We start from the raw sequence: 17,125 nt of genomic DNA on the forward strand, positions 1-17,125 counted from the left end.
GGTCAGTTCCTGACTCAAAACTTGATGTGGTTCAGGCCAGTTTCAAACAGGCTTTTGCTATACTGGGTCAGTTTCTCCCTCAAAACATAATGTGGTTTGGGTCAGTTTGGGACTGAATTCTGTCAGGTTTGGTTTGGCTTTAAACTCAAAACACACAGTTGTTCCAGACAGAATTCTGCTGTTCTTGGGTCAGTTTTGGGCTCAAATCACAAGAATGTGGCCTGGGTTGAGCTTAGACTCAAAACAAGATGCTCGGAAGGAAAATTCTCGGTTTGTATTTGGATCTGGACCAAAATGTCAGGTCATGATCAAACTGGAGTGCGGTGACCAGCGCAGTCCAGTCTGATCATACAGTCAAAACTCAAACACAACAAAACTGTCAATTTTACACCTGCTGGTTTTATCAGAAATGACCACACACCGCTAAGATAAATTATGGCTACCGACTGAGTGAAGTTCTCACAGGAGCATGGCCTACAGCTGATCTCTGCTCTGCCCGGCAGGCTAATTTACTGTAAGGATGGCAATCTATAATCGGCTTAGCCTGGCGCGACTGCTCATGACACCCAGTTCCTAAAATCAGTTATTAATAAAGTCCTGAGTTCCAGCCTGGACAGAATCAGACACTAGGCAGGATATGCTCTGTCTCTGTTGGATTGAGCTCACTTCCCCTGCTTTCCTACATCCAGTAAGTCTGTGGCACAAGGACAAATTAGCTTCTGTTTTTCTTTGGGACTGAAACAGTGCCAACAGTTCTGTCATTGTTCCTTTCCAGAGCTCTCAAAGATGAATAAACAGCAGAAATGTAAAAATGACTCTGCATGCTGTGGGTGGGAATTGCAACAGGCCTCACGATAAGATGGACCAAAAGCGATATTACTGTGGTACTTAATCTAGATACAATATAATTCTAATAAAATCTACTGGTCTAAGGCCCAATCCCATTTCTGTTTTTTACCCCTACCCCTTGTTTTCAAGTGTCTCCTTGCCTCTTAGAACTGAGTTACAGGGTAGTGGTTGAAATCTTCCCTCTGAAATGGGACCCTGAAATAAAAAGAGCATCACTTCATTAACAGCTACTAGCGCTGCTCTGTAGGCGACCCTGCCAGTCTGCAGTGACAGCAGAGGAGGGTAAAGTTCAGCTCCTCACTGCTGGGCTTTAGTTACATTTAGGGGGTCATATGCCTTCAAAGAGGGGCAATTATTTATTATCACCCACCCCTAGTTCTTCAGTGATATGAAGCTGAAGTCAGATATTCACCAGCTTCTGATTTGAATTTGATTCCACCTTAAATGGAGCAGCAGTTACGTTGTGGCACCTCTGAAAAATCTCTGTTTGGAGGACCATGTAGCCCTAACACTTCACCCCACACCTCTATCTCAAATAAAATCAGGACACTCTACCCCTAGGCGTAAATGCCCAAAACAGAGGGGCTAACAGAGTAGGGCTAAGTGGTAGGGGCAAAGGGTGAAATGGGATTGGGCCTAAGAGTGGGCTTCACATATGTTAAAAAATATTAGAAATAATCTACCCATATATATAGCAAAAATAAAATGTTATATTTTTCATGATGCACAAAAAATAAAACCAGAAGTGCCATATTTAAAAGATACTATCAAATACAAATGTTTTTTTCCCAGCGTTTCCCTTGCTGCACTGCACTAAATCCAATTAAACATGACTACACAGGCTCTTTGTAATAACACATGATGCTACTCAGTGTCAATACTGACAATATCAATGATATGCTCAGAAAAGCAGATTGTAATGCATCATGACTGCAATACATATCCTCATACTGCCCAGCCCTACCTGCATGTATCAATACTATAGTTAAGAATGTGCCAATACTATATTTTACCTTTTTTGGACCCAACCCTAGTGCAAGCTACCACCCCCCAAAATACAAAAATGGACTGCTCTGATTGGTCAAGAGAAGTTTGTTCTGGAATTAAACCTACAACTTTAAGATCACTTTCAAATTACAACCCTTACTGCTCAATTGCTGTTTTTGCTCCGATTCAATATTCATCTTCATTCTTCATATTCATGCCTGCAAATGGCCCTTATGTATCATTCATGCAACCTCACCTCTGTTCTAAAAAGACCTTCACACACACATCTCAAACTCAATATCAAATGTATGATCAAAAGGCATGACTAAACCAAAAAGGGTCATGTGTGTCAGATAAAATAAACAGCCCAGCAGCACAAGTGTGCATCATTTAGTCTATTTGCTGCAGAGGTCGGTTGGTGGGTTGCCAGCTGCTGAGTGATTGCCTGATATACCTGATCTAATCTTTTTCTCAAGAGACGTTTCTAATGAGGTTAGATGCAAGATAATCCACTTGCACACAGAAGGAGAAAGTGGAAGTGAAAATACATGAAATTATCAAAACGAGAGTGATTAAAATCCTAACAACCACCTGGAAGAGCTGGTCGACACCAAAACTGCCCCCATCAGATAAACAGCACTTAAAGCTTTCATCTTTGAGAGAGAGGAGAAAATCAAGCTGCTTCAGATCTGAAAACATCCACAGGTGTTTCTGTCCATCCTTCCACTGTGAGAAGACGACTCAGCGCTGTGGGTCTGAAAGGATGTGTAGCTGATCAAGAAGAACCTCACTGAGAAAAGGAGATGGACACATCAAACAAAGAAGCTGGACAATGGACTGACCACCCCAGAGTCCAGACCTCAACACCACTGAATGTGTTCGATTATTTCAGAAAATGATCAACCAGCTTCTAAGACTGAACTTTGGAGGTGTGTCTGCAGATTCTTTGAGGAACTGAAAGTGAGTCTCCTGAAGAGAATGGAAGCTGGAATGAAAGTAAAGAGTGGACCAGTAAACACTGAAACAACTAATATTGGATTTAATTGTTGAAGCTTCTGTACAATTTTCTGTTAAATAAGTGTTTTCTTTTTTTTTTCCTGACACTGAAAAATGAATAACTTGTGCTTGATATCCATTTTGACTGAAAATTAAATAAATGAAGGGTGATTTTGCCTCAGTACAATACACAGGGTGATTCAAAAAGATTCATCTGATTTCAAACTGATTCATTTCACATGTAAATCATTACAGAACAATGCAGTGAACTGTAAACGGTTTAGTTGAGCATAAAGTTTATGTAATTGTACAAGGTCTCAGTATGAACCTCCTCCAGCTGTACAAACAACATCAACGCCATAGTTAAACTCATCCCATACTGGATTGAGCATGTCGGGTGTCGCTGCACTCACGGCTCTTTCAGTGAGATTTCGGAGACCATCCAGTGTTGTGGAACCAACGATGAACGCTCTGAGCTGCTGGAGCTTCACTGCCTATGAAAATGATGCTGCACAGTTATGACTGATTCACTCTTATTGAAGTGGAGAACGCAGAACGCTTTCTGCTCAGGGGTCTCTATCTCCTCGCAGACTGAAGGGAATCATCTTCTGGTGACAGTCAGAAACTCTATGACCCCCTCTTTCAATTGGTATGTGATTGGTTCCTAAGGGCCTCACAGTTGTAAAAATATTGAAATCAGATCTTTTTGAATCACCCTGTATATACGTATAGTCAATGGTTCGGCGATTGTAGCCTCTCGTTCTCATTCATACAGCTTGTGGACTCTTGTTAAAATGGAAGATCTCAAGGGGAACTGGAGCTCCACCAAGCTGCTGCTTTGTTAGTTTGCTGCTGGTTGATTTATCTATAGTTCTCCCGTGAGCGTCTGTCCAGCATGGTGTCCTGAAGGCTGTAAAGGTTTCGCTTTGAAAGACGTTTAAAAGCTGTAGTTCAAAGAGAACGCTATAACCACGGATTCAATCAAAGCAACAAACAGCGCACTGCAGCTGGGCTTCAGCCTGCACTACTACAGACATGTTGGAGGGTCAGACCAGGAGAATGCACTAATGGTGTTTAAATAAACCGTCAGCGGTGTAAAGAATATATAACGTGAAAATACTCACACGTGCACGGATGCCGGAGCGTCGTCTCTGTGGAAGGCTCCCTCACTGCCCACCGTCTGTCTCCTGGTCTCTGCTCGGTCCTTGTACTTACTGTTCTTCAACACGCCGCTGTCCTCATATTCACTGCTCTGTACAGAAACACAGGGAAACGTTTAAAAAACAAACACACAGGCAGATGGTAAACATCATAAACATAAGCAGTATTTTCAACTTCTCTAGCATTTCTCAGGGTTTGTTTGAAATGGTGAAATTTTTTGTGAATATATTTTTATTCCAGATTTTTGCATATCACACAATAAACCAGAACTGCTGCTACTCAGTCCTTCATATTCTACTATTCTGTTCCTTCTTAAAATCAAGAGACTCTTGACAGGCTCACCAGCTGTGTATTTCTAAGTGGATGTCACAACAATTTCTATAACTAAATCAAGAAAATTGAAATATTGATCCTTGGAACTGAAACTCTAAAACTGCTTTATGAAACGTTCAGCCTTTTCTCTCTCAGAGCAACGCAGAGAAACTTGTAGCTGCGTTTGTTCAGCAGAGTTGATCACTGTAATGATCTTCTTACTGGAGAAAACAGTCCATCCTCTAGAACCCGTACAGAACACAACAGCACGGATCCTCACAGCACCAGCACAGAGAGCTCATATCACCCCTGTTACACACTGCATTGACCGCCTGGATCTTTGAGAGAATTTAAAGCTCTGCTGCTGGTTTTTAAAGCTCTAAATGACCTTAAGGCTCCTAACTGTTTTTTTTTTTGACACCACAACAAACTATTTTTATAATACTACTTTCATAATAAGTTGTCTCCAGATGTGAGCATTACTGTGCAAAAGTCTGACACTTTTTAAAAAGCTATTTCACTGGGCTGGTTTCATAACCAGAAATCCTTGTTACTTTTTACTGCACTAATGCTTGTTTGGATTTATTGCCACGTTATATTGTATTTTTACAAGAAGCAACACAATTACTGCACAGTTTAACAGTTACAGACAAAACAAGTGGGTGCCTGAGACTTTTGTACAGCACTGTATTCCAACAAGACTGACCAACTTAACCCATGTAGCACTCGGGCCGTAATCACGGTCCTGCTGTTTCATCAGAAATAAACAGGACAGACTTACTTCAAGGCCGTATTTGATTTTCATCTGTTTGAGCCCCTTCTGTCTCTGCACCTCTTTATCCTCTTTACTGAGCAAACACACTGAAAAACAAACAGGAGAACACAGAGGTCAGTCATCAGACGCAATCCAGCAACACTAATAATGTACAATGATGTTATCACAGGTAATTAAGAATCATAAGGCCTTTTTACACCAAGCGTGATTTTTTCATGCTATTTCCTCAGATTAATATGTTTGAATATGCTTGATTTTTGCGAACCAATCACAGTCAGCTCTGTGGTCGGCATGACGACAACCAAAATGACAGCACTTGACTGTTAAACAAAGCAACTAAAAAAAATAATTCAAGTTACACAAAACACGTTCAGTTACTCCACTAATTAGCCAAAGAAGCAGCTTGTATTTTTGGACACACCCCATCATTTTTACTGAATGGAGCATTCTACCAAATTAGTTTGAATTTATGACCATGATCTACTTTAAACACATTAATAGAGTTATTAATAAGCTAAATCTATACAAAATCATCATTTATAGGGTACTTTCCAGTGGGTGGTGTCTGTCTCAAATCCTTACCCCTAAACTGACTTTTGTGAAAATAATTACATCACTTTGTTTTGCTTTTATTTTATTTTTTAAGGCATTTTTTATTTATTTCAAAGTTGAAATACACCACTCAGGCATAACATTATGACCACCTCCTTGTTTCTACGCTCACTGTCCATTTTCTCAGCTCCACTGACCGTATAGTTTCACTCTGTAGTTCTACAGTTACAGACTGTAGTCCATCTGTTTCTCTGCATACTTTGTTGAGAATAGTCCACCAACCAAAAATATCCAGCCAACAGCATAATGTTATGCCTGATCGGTGTAGATTCATAATGAATATATATATATTTTTTTTTAATAAAAAACCTTCATTCAAAAAATGCTCCTGTCACTACCGAAACATAAAGCGCTTTGATCCATAGGCAGAGCTTTACTTTAGCCACACCCCTGCATTTTAGAGCAGGAAGTGAAGCTACATCCCTGTCCCTCATGGCCACATGTTGAGCAGTTAGATCTCATTGTTTTGATGAAAATGCATTCCAAAGTCTGAAAATCAGTGTGGAACATGAGGAATTGTCACTACTGAAACACATTTTCTGAAATTAAGTTAACATTTTAGTGTTTTAAAGAAAAGTATCATGATTTTATGTGTGTAAAGTTGTGTTCAAAGCTGTGTTTGCTGGTCATGTACTGGCTAGAGTTTTTAAGTTCTGCTCAAAATGAGCCACAATTGTCAATATTGAAACCGTCACTACTGAAACACCTGGAAAAGTTTCGGTAGTGTTATGATTGTTTTGGTAGTGACAAAACGGAATGATCATTTGTTTGAATGAAATAAACATAACTAAAGTTTAGGGTCACTCAAAGCGAAAGTGTTTTAGTCTAAATCTTGTACTTTACACATCTGCAGTTTTATCCTCTTCGTATATTTTTTCCAGCTATCATTGCCGTTTTTTCTTGTATCCGTCTTCTATCTAGAGTTATTTACTGTTGTATGTTAATCCTTAAAAAAATAACACTTAAGTAGTTGCAATGGTTACAGCCTACTTGATGAAGCACTGGAGCATCTCAGTCTCCTTTTCTGTAATAACTTTTATCATTTGGGTCCCAAATGAATCAGCAATCTGTTTAAAATTAGAGAGCGTCAAGAGGAAATGGAGTCTGTGCAGCATCTACTGTTTTATTTTCTTGTTTTGGTCATGTGACACACTACTCCCACTTTGATAGGCTGTTTCATGAAACTTGTTCCACGAAGTTGCGACGCTTGCAACTGCTGCAGCTGAGTTTCAAATGAGCTGCAGGAGGCTTTACCTTGTGCAACTCAAGTGCAATTTAGTTTCATGTAGGTTTCAAGCAACTAAAGTTGCATGAACCTTTCACCACGTAAGTAATTAAAGGGTCTGCGCTTGTACCTGTGTTCTCCTCCTGGCGGTGTCGGTGTCGGCTCAGGTGAGCTCTGACCTGTCCTGGTTCACAGCCGTCACAGGTGTCGGTGCCTGTGTGAATGTGGAAGGATAAAACCGTCTCCCCCAGCTTCACCTCATCGCCGTGGGTCAAAGGGTAAGGGTCACACCGCACCTTAGGCTGTGGACGCACAGACACAAACAGATCGTCACAAAACGTCCTCCCATTAAACACTACGGACTCTGATGTCCGTCAGGGCGTTCAGCGAGACTTGTGTGAAGTAATGATGCACAATGGTAGGGGTGGGCGATATGGCAAATACATTATATCATCATACTTCAAGACATTGTCACACTATGCATCATGATATTTAGGCCCTATTCCATTTCTGATTTTTACCCCTACCCCTTGTTTTCGAGTGTTGCCCCTTGGAACTGAGTTACAGGGTAGTGTTTGAAATCTTCCCTCTGAAATGGGAGCCTCAAATAAAAAGAGCATCACTTCATTAACAGCTACTACTGCTGCTCTGTAGGCGACCCTGCCAGTCTGCAGTGACAGCAGAGGAGGGTAAAGTTCAGCTCCTCACTGCTGGGCTTTAGTTACATTTAGGGGGTCATATGCCTTCAAAGAGGAGGGGCAATTATTTATTATCACCCACCCCTAATTCTTCAGTGATACGAAGCTGAAGTCAGATATTCACCAGATCATTATTCTAATTTTTAATTTAAGGTGAAACAGGAAATTTGGTTAGCTAGCTACTGAGACATCAGCATAATAGTAGCAAATTTTTATGCTTGTTATGAAGAAAATTACAGTAATAAACTGAAACAACATTAAACTAAGATAATGCGATGGTTATTGTAGTTTTCAACAGAGAAAAACTCACATCTGTGTGTTTCTTTGGTCTCTTGTTCAGCCATCTTGCCAGTTTTTCTGTTTTTTTATCATAACACTCCATTTGGAGTCTCTGAAAAACCTCTGTTTGGAGGATCATGTAGCCCTAACACTTCACCCTACCCCTCTATCTCAACAAGAATCAGGACACCCTACCCCTAAACGAGAACACGCAAAACAGAGGGGTGGGGCTCCGTGGTGGGAAAAGGGGTGAATTGGCATTGGACCTTAGTTTTTCTAAGATTTAATAAGTTGTAACTGACTAAACAGAACCTGAAGTACCACATTTAAATCAAGCTACAATGAGTTTTATTCAATGTTTTACAAACAGCTCTGCACTAAACCCAATTAAATAGGCCTAATTATGCTCACTTTGCAATGAAGCATGTAGTAAGTCAGCTTTATTTGCACTGCTTTTGTACATACAGTGGGTATAAACAAAATTTGGGTCAGCTATAGGAATTGTTTGCACCAACTTTTAATGATTTATTTATTTTCACTGAGGTAGAAGAGCAGTAAGCTCTGTAATCTGCCTCATTGGTCAGTGTTTTAGTTTTTGTTTAGTTTTTAACCAGTTTACTGCTTACCTTTGTAGCATTTCAGGATATTTGCTGGACTTGAACTGTATATACACACACACACACACACACACATATATACACCCACTGTACATATATACCCTGAGTAGATGTATAATATGTATACATAGTATGTACTGGGGTACCTGTAGGATTCTGTTGCCGTTGACGACTGTGCCGTTCTGACTGCCCTGGTCCACCAGCATGTAACACTGCTGATCTTGATCAAAATACACCTCCACATGTGACTGCAGGAGAAAAAAAAACACAAATGGGCTGCCGATTCTGATCAAAACAGACCCCCACACACACAAAACACACTTCAACACTCCTACACAGCAGAAACAACACAAGCATCAATCTTAAATCTTTTTCACATAAGCTATACAATGCAATTTCTGCCTGTTTTTGAAACTCCCTCAGTTTAGCCTTGAATTATTTTTTTTAATTAAATTAGAAATTGTTTAAATATTTTAATAACATTTTAACTTTGCTTTGAATCAAACTATTTTTATTTGACTCTATTAATACAAATATCCAAGGACTGCAGGTGGAACAGTCACTAGCAGGCGCTGCAGAGAGGGGTTCAAGTGGTCAGTCGCTCTCCGGCAGAGCTCATACCTTACTCACTCCCATCTCCGGAATCCGGATGGCATGGTTCAGGTCTTTCTCTCTGCAAACACACACACAGTTATTTATGACTTCATAAACAGCAAAGATAAACTGAACCACACATGAGCTACATGTCCAAATGTATCCAGACGGCCATTCTACTGTGAGAATTCAACTAGTTTAAGGTTCACCAAGGGCCGGGTGATGTGACAATATAATATACCATTATTGTGATAAATTACGCTACAATAACAATATGCTTTTGGGAGCATCTCAACGATGTCGTTGGTGCTTAAAAAACACTGAACTGCATGTTTTATTACAGGTAGAGCACACACTAACTGGATTTAGTGTAGTGCAGTAAGCGAAATGTTAGAATACAACATTTGTGCTCATATTTTTGGTAGCATTTATCAGTTTGTTTGCTGAAGTCCAAACCAGAGTTTGGGTTTTTGAATCTTTTTATTTGGTTCAGGTGGTTTTACACTGCAGTGCACCAAATTATACATGAGAGCTTGTTTACTGGACAGAAATTTTGCAGGGATACTCCGTTACGTTCACGTCCGCCACCATTTGAGCCAAAAAAAAAAAATCCAACTTTGCATGAAAAATGTTACAGTCAAAGCAATATTAATAACAATAATTAAAAATATTTGCTTCTTTATGATTAGTTTGTCAATTTGAATGTAACCCATCTGGTTGCTGATGCAATACATTCCATGATCCATGTGCCAAAATCAAAGGTATTACTTGACTATTATTAGTGCTCTGTTATTATGAGCAGCTCATGCAGCAGGAATGATATGAGCATCTGTGAACAATCAGATGTTGAAATAAGCAGATTATGGGAACAGTGCTGCGCTGACAAATCAGAGAAACATGCTATGATGTTAAATTCCTTAGCTTGGTGCGGACAATCACCAGCAGCAAACCGTGGTTCATTTGTTTAGGGTGCACCTGAGTATGTGTGCAGTGTTCACACCTGTCAAAACAAACTGAAATAAGGAAAATGTTGATAGGTCTGCACCAGGTAGGTGTGAAACTTTGTCTGTTCCAACTTACCAAACCTTAGAAAAATGAAATATCATGACATTTTGTGTATCATGAAACGTTCTTGAAATATCATAATATTCCATTTTTGCCGCATCAGCCACTCGGAGTGATGATATAGTCATCCTACATCAGTACCTGACCTCCCTTATGCTCTTATGAATGCTAAATGCAATCAAATCCTCACAGCAATGTTCCAACATCTAGGGTAAAAACTCAACAAGAGCACAATTTCATAAGTGCAAAGTGCTCCAGCTGCACAGCTCTTAGTTTGTTAACTAGAAGTAAAATCAGAACTGAATTGATACTGACCGGCCGATAGTTGCGACAGTATCAGCTGTGAGGATAAAGAGAGTTCCGGGCTGAAGGACAGGAGAACGAACCACTGTCACCCTCACGCACGGAGGCCATGCTTCTGCAACACATACACAAAAATGCATAACAATAACCTGCAGAGGAAAATAAACAGCAGGACAGCAGGTGGGCCTGAATTATTAATCGTTTTATGGCGAAATTGATTTTGAAAAAGTGCAATTTTCAAATGGCAAAAGCTGAAATTTTAATTAAAGCAAATTTTAATTAAAGCAACGTTTTCTTTCCAAGGTTAAGGTAGAGACATTTAACCTAATAAGGCTCAGTTTGTGAACCACCCGTAGGTGAGTCGACCAATCAGAAGCAACCAAGCAGCCATGTGTTGTGTATTAAACAACCACAACTAGCAGGCTGTCTGGCACACTAGTTGTCTTTAGGGCCAAAAAACAGGCCTGTATCCACTTGCATAAAGTTCTTCAACTATCTTAAGTTAAATGCTTAAGGGATACATTTAAAACTGCAAATTCAAACGTAAACTTTGCAGCTGCCACAAACTGAAGTGCTAAAACGTTCATGAGCTCCTTCTAGTGTGGGTTCAGTGTTTCCAGGCTAATAGTGGCCTTACTGAAGACATTTCAGACTGCAACACTTTAAACGAGTGATTTCCAAAGCCACGCCCACATGCGTTATTAAAAAAACAAGGTGTTTTCCGTCATTATAGCGGAGTCACTCTGGAATTCGGCTATAGATGGCTTTGTAGTAGACTATAGCTGTGTCCCAATTCAGGGGCTGCGTTCTTCGGAGGCTGCATTTGAAGGCCGTTTGGGTGACAGCGGTGCGACTAGACTGTCTCATTTCGAAGGCTCCTTAATGTGCGGCCGAGAAATGTGTCCTTCTTTTCCATGGCAACGAAGGATCCAGCAGGTGGAGCCTTCGCCAGCCAACATATCCCGAGGTTCACTACGTGGCAGTGAGAAATCCAGAACACAGCAGCATCAGCAGATGAGCGAACGGCGGCTGAGGAGACACTTTAAATGTAAGTATTGGATTTAAACTAATGCTTCGTTAGCGTAAGTTTTGCTTTGTCGGGAGCAAGGTGCCGACAAAGCATCTCCAGCTCTAATAAATGAAAAAGTAAAACACTAAAATCAAAGCTACTGGCTCTTTAAAGAACTTTCTGGATCTTTAAAACACTTTAAAGGAACTTGACGGGAGCGGTGTTTCGTGACGCAGCTGTAAGGGCAGGAACAGTGGTGCTGTGACGCAAACAGGAAATCCGCCGTAGAGCAGACCGTCTCATTTCGGTTCAGCCTTCGTGGGTCTAAGCAGCTTTCGAAGGACACGCCTTCACAGACCACATCCTTCGAAGGATGCAGACCCTGAATTGGGACACAGCTTATGAATTATAATATTTAGAGAATTTTCAGAATGGAACACTGAACTACTTTAACCAGTGTTTCTCAACCCTGGTCCTGGGGGCCCACAGCCCTGCACTTTTAGTGTTTTCCCTGCTCCCAACACACCTGATCCAATGAACCAGCCCATTAACAGCCCATTATTGAATTAAAGAGGGCGTGTTCAAGCAATTAAAGCATAGGGAAGTGGGCCACCAGGACCGGGGTTGAAACGCTGACTTAGGCTGTACGAGAAATGCTGTAAATTTCTCTCAGACTGTGTGAATCACACTCTACTATGGCCTGCTGGCTTTTAAAGACCCCATAATAACTCAACAATAAAAGTTCTATCAATAAAAGTGAATACAACACTGTGTGTATGTATTCCTAGGGGACAGCAGCACATCAACGATGCACAAACATAAACAACGGCACCTTCCGCTAATTAGTTGACTGATAAATAAAGCTGATAAGTCGTTAACTGATTATAAAAACTACTGTTAGCTGCAGCCCCAGTTTTCCGGGTCTCCACACCTCTGGCTCTTTCCACCCAGTGACAAGTGCAGCTCTAATACTGTGATCTTGCCATGTGAAAGGTGAGCACTCTCTCTCTCTCTTCCTCTCTATACCCTTCTTCCCTTATGTCTCTTTCTCACTCTCTCACCTTCCTGCGTCTCGTTCTCTACGCAGTCTGGAGCCGGAGAGGCTGCTTGAGAAACAGACGGCGAGGATGATGATGCTGGTGATGAAGGCTCTTTCTCTCCTTCTGACCCCGTGATCTCTCCTTCCTCTGGCTCGCTCTCATCGCTCGTGTCATCAGAGCATGACTTCCTGTCCCTGCGAGTTTTCCTCCTCCTCTTCTTCTTCCTTTTCTTCTTCTTTTTGCTGCTGCGTCCGTCGTCGGAATGCGACCCGTTCTGTCGCCGCCTTCTGTTTCCACGACGACCGGATCCATCTGAATGAGACGAGCGCTTCCTGCTCCGCGAGCGAGAGCGTCGCTCTTTTCTCCGTGTTTCATCCCTCTTTTCCTCCTCTCGATACTTAACAGGCTCAGGACCCTCCCCCACATTGCCGTGGTCCTGTCAGTCAGCAGACATTTAGCCAATCAGGACTGAGGATTGGTCTCCAGACTCTCCCCATTCATTGATTTATAAGACAATGGATTGAACGATTTATAGTATATGCTTGGTGGGGCAAAATGGTATTTATCATTAACTGGTTTTGTGTTTAACAGCCTAATAGCCGACTTATTCTGGCTCACACACATTTTAAACGTTTGTAGAAGTGTGTTACGAAAGCTTTTAGCCGTTTCTAGACTTTACAGTAACTGAAAATAATCTACTTACTTAATACTAAAAAAGTTTGAGTGCACAAGTTACAATGCTGGCCTAATGGCATGCTGCTTCTGCTTAGTACTATCAACTATAAAATTCCAGAATTTATTCTTAACTCAGTGTGTGAGGTGTAAACAGAGTCATTCAGAGTGGTTTGGTGTGAAATGGTTCAGATGTCTTTACAGTGGTGGTGACAGGAACCAGGGGTCGCCATGACTACAACACAAATATAGACATTTTATTTACTATCCAGAACCACCAGTGAACCTACACGAGTCTTCTGAGTTTATATGGAATGTTGATGACGGAAAATAGTGGAAAATCTGAAATAGGACGTTTTCTTTGGGGACTATTTTGCCTCACAGCGCCCTGCATGTATCCCTCCACCTTGAATTTTGAGGTTAAAATCTTCTCAAAACAGTGTCTCAGTCATCAGGCAGTGAATTCATAACCATGTCATGTAGTAACTTTCTGTGAGGGAGCTTTTAGAGGTGGACGTCTGGTTCCTATCACCACCACTGTGAACAATTTGGACTCAGTAAGTTTCTCTAGAACAGAGCGTTTCACACCAAACCACTCTGAACGACCCTGTTTACATCTCAACCATTTAATTGTGTAGAAAATTTTGAAAAATGGATGGAATTCCACTTGAAGGCTACTATAGATATGTAGGATAACTTAGCCACTGTTGAAACTTCAGAAAGCTTCTAAGACACCATACGCAAAGGGGCATGTTACTTCATGACAAATCCAATTAAGAGCTGTTAATAACAATACAGTTTAATACAAATTATTAGATTATTATAGACTCTTTTCGGATTGTGTGGGCATCAATCATATGACTCAGAGCCTGACAGTTTCCATTTGGAGTCTCGGGTTGGAAATTCAACACTAAGCTACTCAACCATACAGGTCTCAGCCTGCAGCTGTATGCACACCACCTCTTAACCAACTACAGCTTAGATAGATTTCACTGGAAAAATACTGAAACTTGCAGCCCAGTATAGGACTAAATAGTCAGTGTTGCGCATGTATAACTGTGACACATTCTCATCTACATGAGGGTCCACTGTGTTGCACAGGGGCTACTATGTGCTCCAATCAATTATGCATAAATATGAACTTGTTGATATGTTTGCAAGTTATCTGCATCAGGCTTCGCTTTCAGGTTGGATGTAGTGCGTAAGAAATGCAGAGGTTCACAAAGACATTCACTGTCTTATAAATTAACCACTACTGGAGAAATAACCAGTGACCTTACTTAACCTCAGTGGGGTTGCCTGAAGACTCCATACAGAGCCTCATGATGGAAGATGGACATAAAATGTGATGTTTAATGCAGCCGTTTTCACAATTGCACTCTATCAAATTGTGATTTCAATAATTATAATAATAATAACAGTAAAAAAGACTAATCGTTCAGTCTTATGTGAAGCTCTGCTCTAATGAAGTGTCAAAAGCTATCTGACTGCTAACAGCACCCCCTTGTGGAGAATTCATAGCCTGTGAAACATGAGCGAGTTACATTAGGAGATTAAAAACTGTCCCTGAACAGCTTCTCCTATTCATGTAAACATTCAGGCTATAATTGTGTGTAATGTATTTTAATTGTAGGCCTACAGATAACAAATAAATGTAAACTGAATTTCTTGAAAAGCTCCTCATGGTGATGCAGGTCTGTTGTAACAGTAGCCGTTAACGCTTCATACATTTTACCATACAGTCTATACATTTCACACAGAACACAGAATATTTTAAAACACTCCTACAGGCTAGTAGTTGAGGACAGAGGTGTGTTTGAACTGCCCATGTCTGTTTTGTGATTGGCCATTTAGCTGAATGGTTAAGCCACTTCTGCCAATCTAATAGTTTGTGGTTATGAACAGACTAGGATGCACCTAGACACACTAAAAAACAGTTAAACACAGTCACTGTGATGTACTCGGCGTCATTCTCCAACCTTACAGCTCTGATCAGCCTTGTATTTCCTTTAACCTCTGCAATTGTGTAGTCAGCAGGTTGCTGGCCTTAAAAGCCTTTGTGCTGTGCTACAAGCAAGATGACCTGTTCTACCGCCAACTTTAGGCATATTTGTTTGGCCTGCATCTGCATGCGACAACGGAGCTCTGATTGGTCAGCCTGAATTTTAACGCGTCCGTACAGCACAGAAAATTGAGTCAGCCCATCGGACTTGGTGTGAAAGACGGCATTTTTATACTTGTGTTCAGTCATTAAGTCTTACATCTATGAACTAGGGCTAAATTAATCTGGATTAGCATTACGGAGACATGTAACATTATATATATATATATATACATATATATATATATGTAACAGATATTTTAGGGCAGTAACCCAGCATCACCTAAACATTCCGCTGGTCAAATATGAACACCTGTCTAGTGCCAAGAGTCAAATTTTAAGCAATTATCTGCTGATATGAATCCGCCGCTTATGTCATTCTGAGGAGCAAAGCTATTTTTTGGAGGATGGGGGATCTAATGCGTTAAGGCGGAGGTGAAATCTACCTCTATGCGCTGGTCTCCTCCTACCCTGGGCTATCTTCAGCTTAGCCAAAGAGTTAGTGACCGCCTCAACCTACAGCAAGAAAAACAGCACAAAATCAGTCGCTGACCCTACAGCTGCACTAATAGCAGTCACTCCCTAAACCCTGTGGGCGAACACAAGTTTATATCACGGTTCTTCCTACTATTTGGGCGATAATGATGTGATATCAGAATCTAAAAAAATAGAATAAATTAATAACCGTAACAGTAAAAATATCAGAATGATGCCGCAATGACAAAATTATTACTAGTACTAATATTTTTCATACTGTTTCCGTTATCATTATAATTATTATTTTTATTGTGATGATTATTATTGTTAGAGCAATGCCTGTAAGTTAAAAATTATACTACAAGGTCCATTCAACTTAAAATTCCTCATTATGTAAATACTAGCATGCACCCTGCACACTTAAAATGATGATTCTTTAGAAAAGAAAATGATTTTATATAGAACCATAAACACTTAAAGAACCCTTTGCATGATTAAAGCATTCTTCACATCATGAAAGGGTTCTTCACACTGATGGAGAATTTTGAAAAGGGTTCTATATAGCACCAAAAAGGTTTCTTGTATTGTTACAAGCTTGACTTTGAAATAAAAGAAGAACCCTTTTTAAAAAGGTTCTATATAAAACCATCTACAGCACATTCTCCACCAACCTGAAGAACCCTTGCAGGATGCAAAAGTCCTTTAATCATGCAAATGGCTCTTTGAGTGTTCATGGTACTATACAGAACCATGTTCTTTACTAAAGAACCCTTTAAGAACCATAATTTTTAAGTGTGTAGTAGCTTCATCAGTTCTGTTGTGTGGAAGCAGTTTTTAGTGGTTTTTACCTCTTCACTGATCCTCAGTTCAACTCTTAGTTCGTGTGTAAAATAATTTCACTGTTTGCTGCATCTAACAGAGGCAGCTCGCTGTTCCAGGACTGCTAAGTAAAGCTGAGTCCGCTGGATGGGTTTTACCAGCTGATCATTTTTCTTTGTTGTTCGTTGTTATTTTGTCGATTTGGTCGATTACCGCGGTGTGAAAAACTCGCTGTGCAGAGTCAAACAAAGGCAGAATCATTCTCTCAGATGCAGCTCTGTGCGTGTGTAGAGGGGGAGGGGGAGAGAATGGAGAACATGGCGGAATGTGGTGACAGAGATTCGGAGATATTTCTGCCTTCTAAGAAGACCAAGTCTGACGTTTGGTCATGTTTGGGGTTTTATAAGAATGCAGAAGGAAAGTTAATTGAAGATGACCACCCTGTCTGCAGAACAGGCCAAAAGAAAATAGCGGCGAAAGGGGGCAACACATCAAACCTTACGAGTCATCTTCACAACCACCACCCGCTACTTT

General features: G+C 40.6%; 1 protein-coding gene across 4 annotated transcripts in view; it reads right to left on the reverse strand.

Annotated features, from left to right (window-relative positions):
• The window catches only part of aggf1 (angiogenic factor with G patch and FHA domains 1), a 33,802-nt gene that overhangs the window by 4,347 nt on the left and 12,330 nt on the right, over window positions 1-17,125 (reverse strand). For 3 of the 4 annotated variants that reach the window (XM_036588643.1, XM_036588644.1, XM_036588645.1), the window contains 7 exons: window positions 12,544-12,958; window positions 10,486-10,588; window positions 9,133-9,184; window positions 8,658-8,759; window positions 7,048-7,219; window positions 5,087-5,166; window positions 3,957-4,084 (listed from right to left, as the gene is read on the reverse strand). In XM_036588643.1, the coding sequence (XP_036444536.1) occupies window positions 3,957-4,084; window positions 5,087-5,166; window positions 7,048-7,219; window positions 8,658-8,759; window positions 9,133-9,184; window positions 10,486-10,588; window positions 12,544-12,958 (1,052 nt within the window). Of the gene's footprint in view, window positions 1-3,956; window positions 4,085-5,086; window positions 5,167-7,047; window positions 7,220-8,657; window positions 8,760-9,132; window positions 9,185-10,485; window positions 10,589-12,543; window positions 12,959-15,741; window positions 15,812-17,125 lie in introns of all 4 variants that reach the window. The other variant, XM_036588646.1, reaches the window with a different exon arrangement.

This window comes from Colossoma macropomum, unplaced genomic scaffold (genome assembly GCF_904425465.1).
Source record: "Colossoma macropomum unplaced genomic scaffold, Colossoma_macropomum, whole genome shotgun sequence".
Lineage (NCBI taxonomy): Eukaryota > Metazoa > Chordata > Actinopteri > Characiformes > Serrasalmidae > Colossoma > Colossoma macropomum.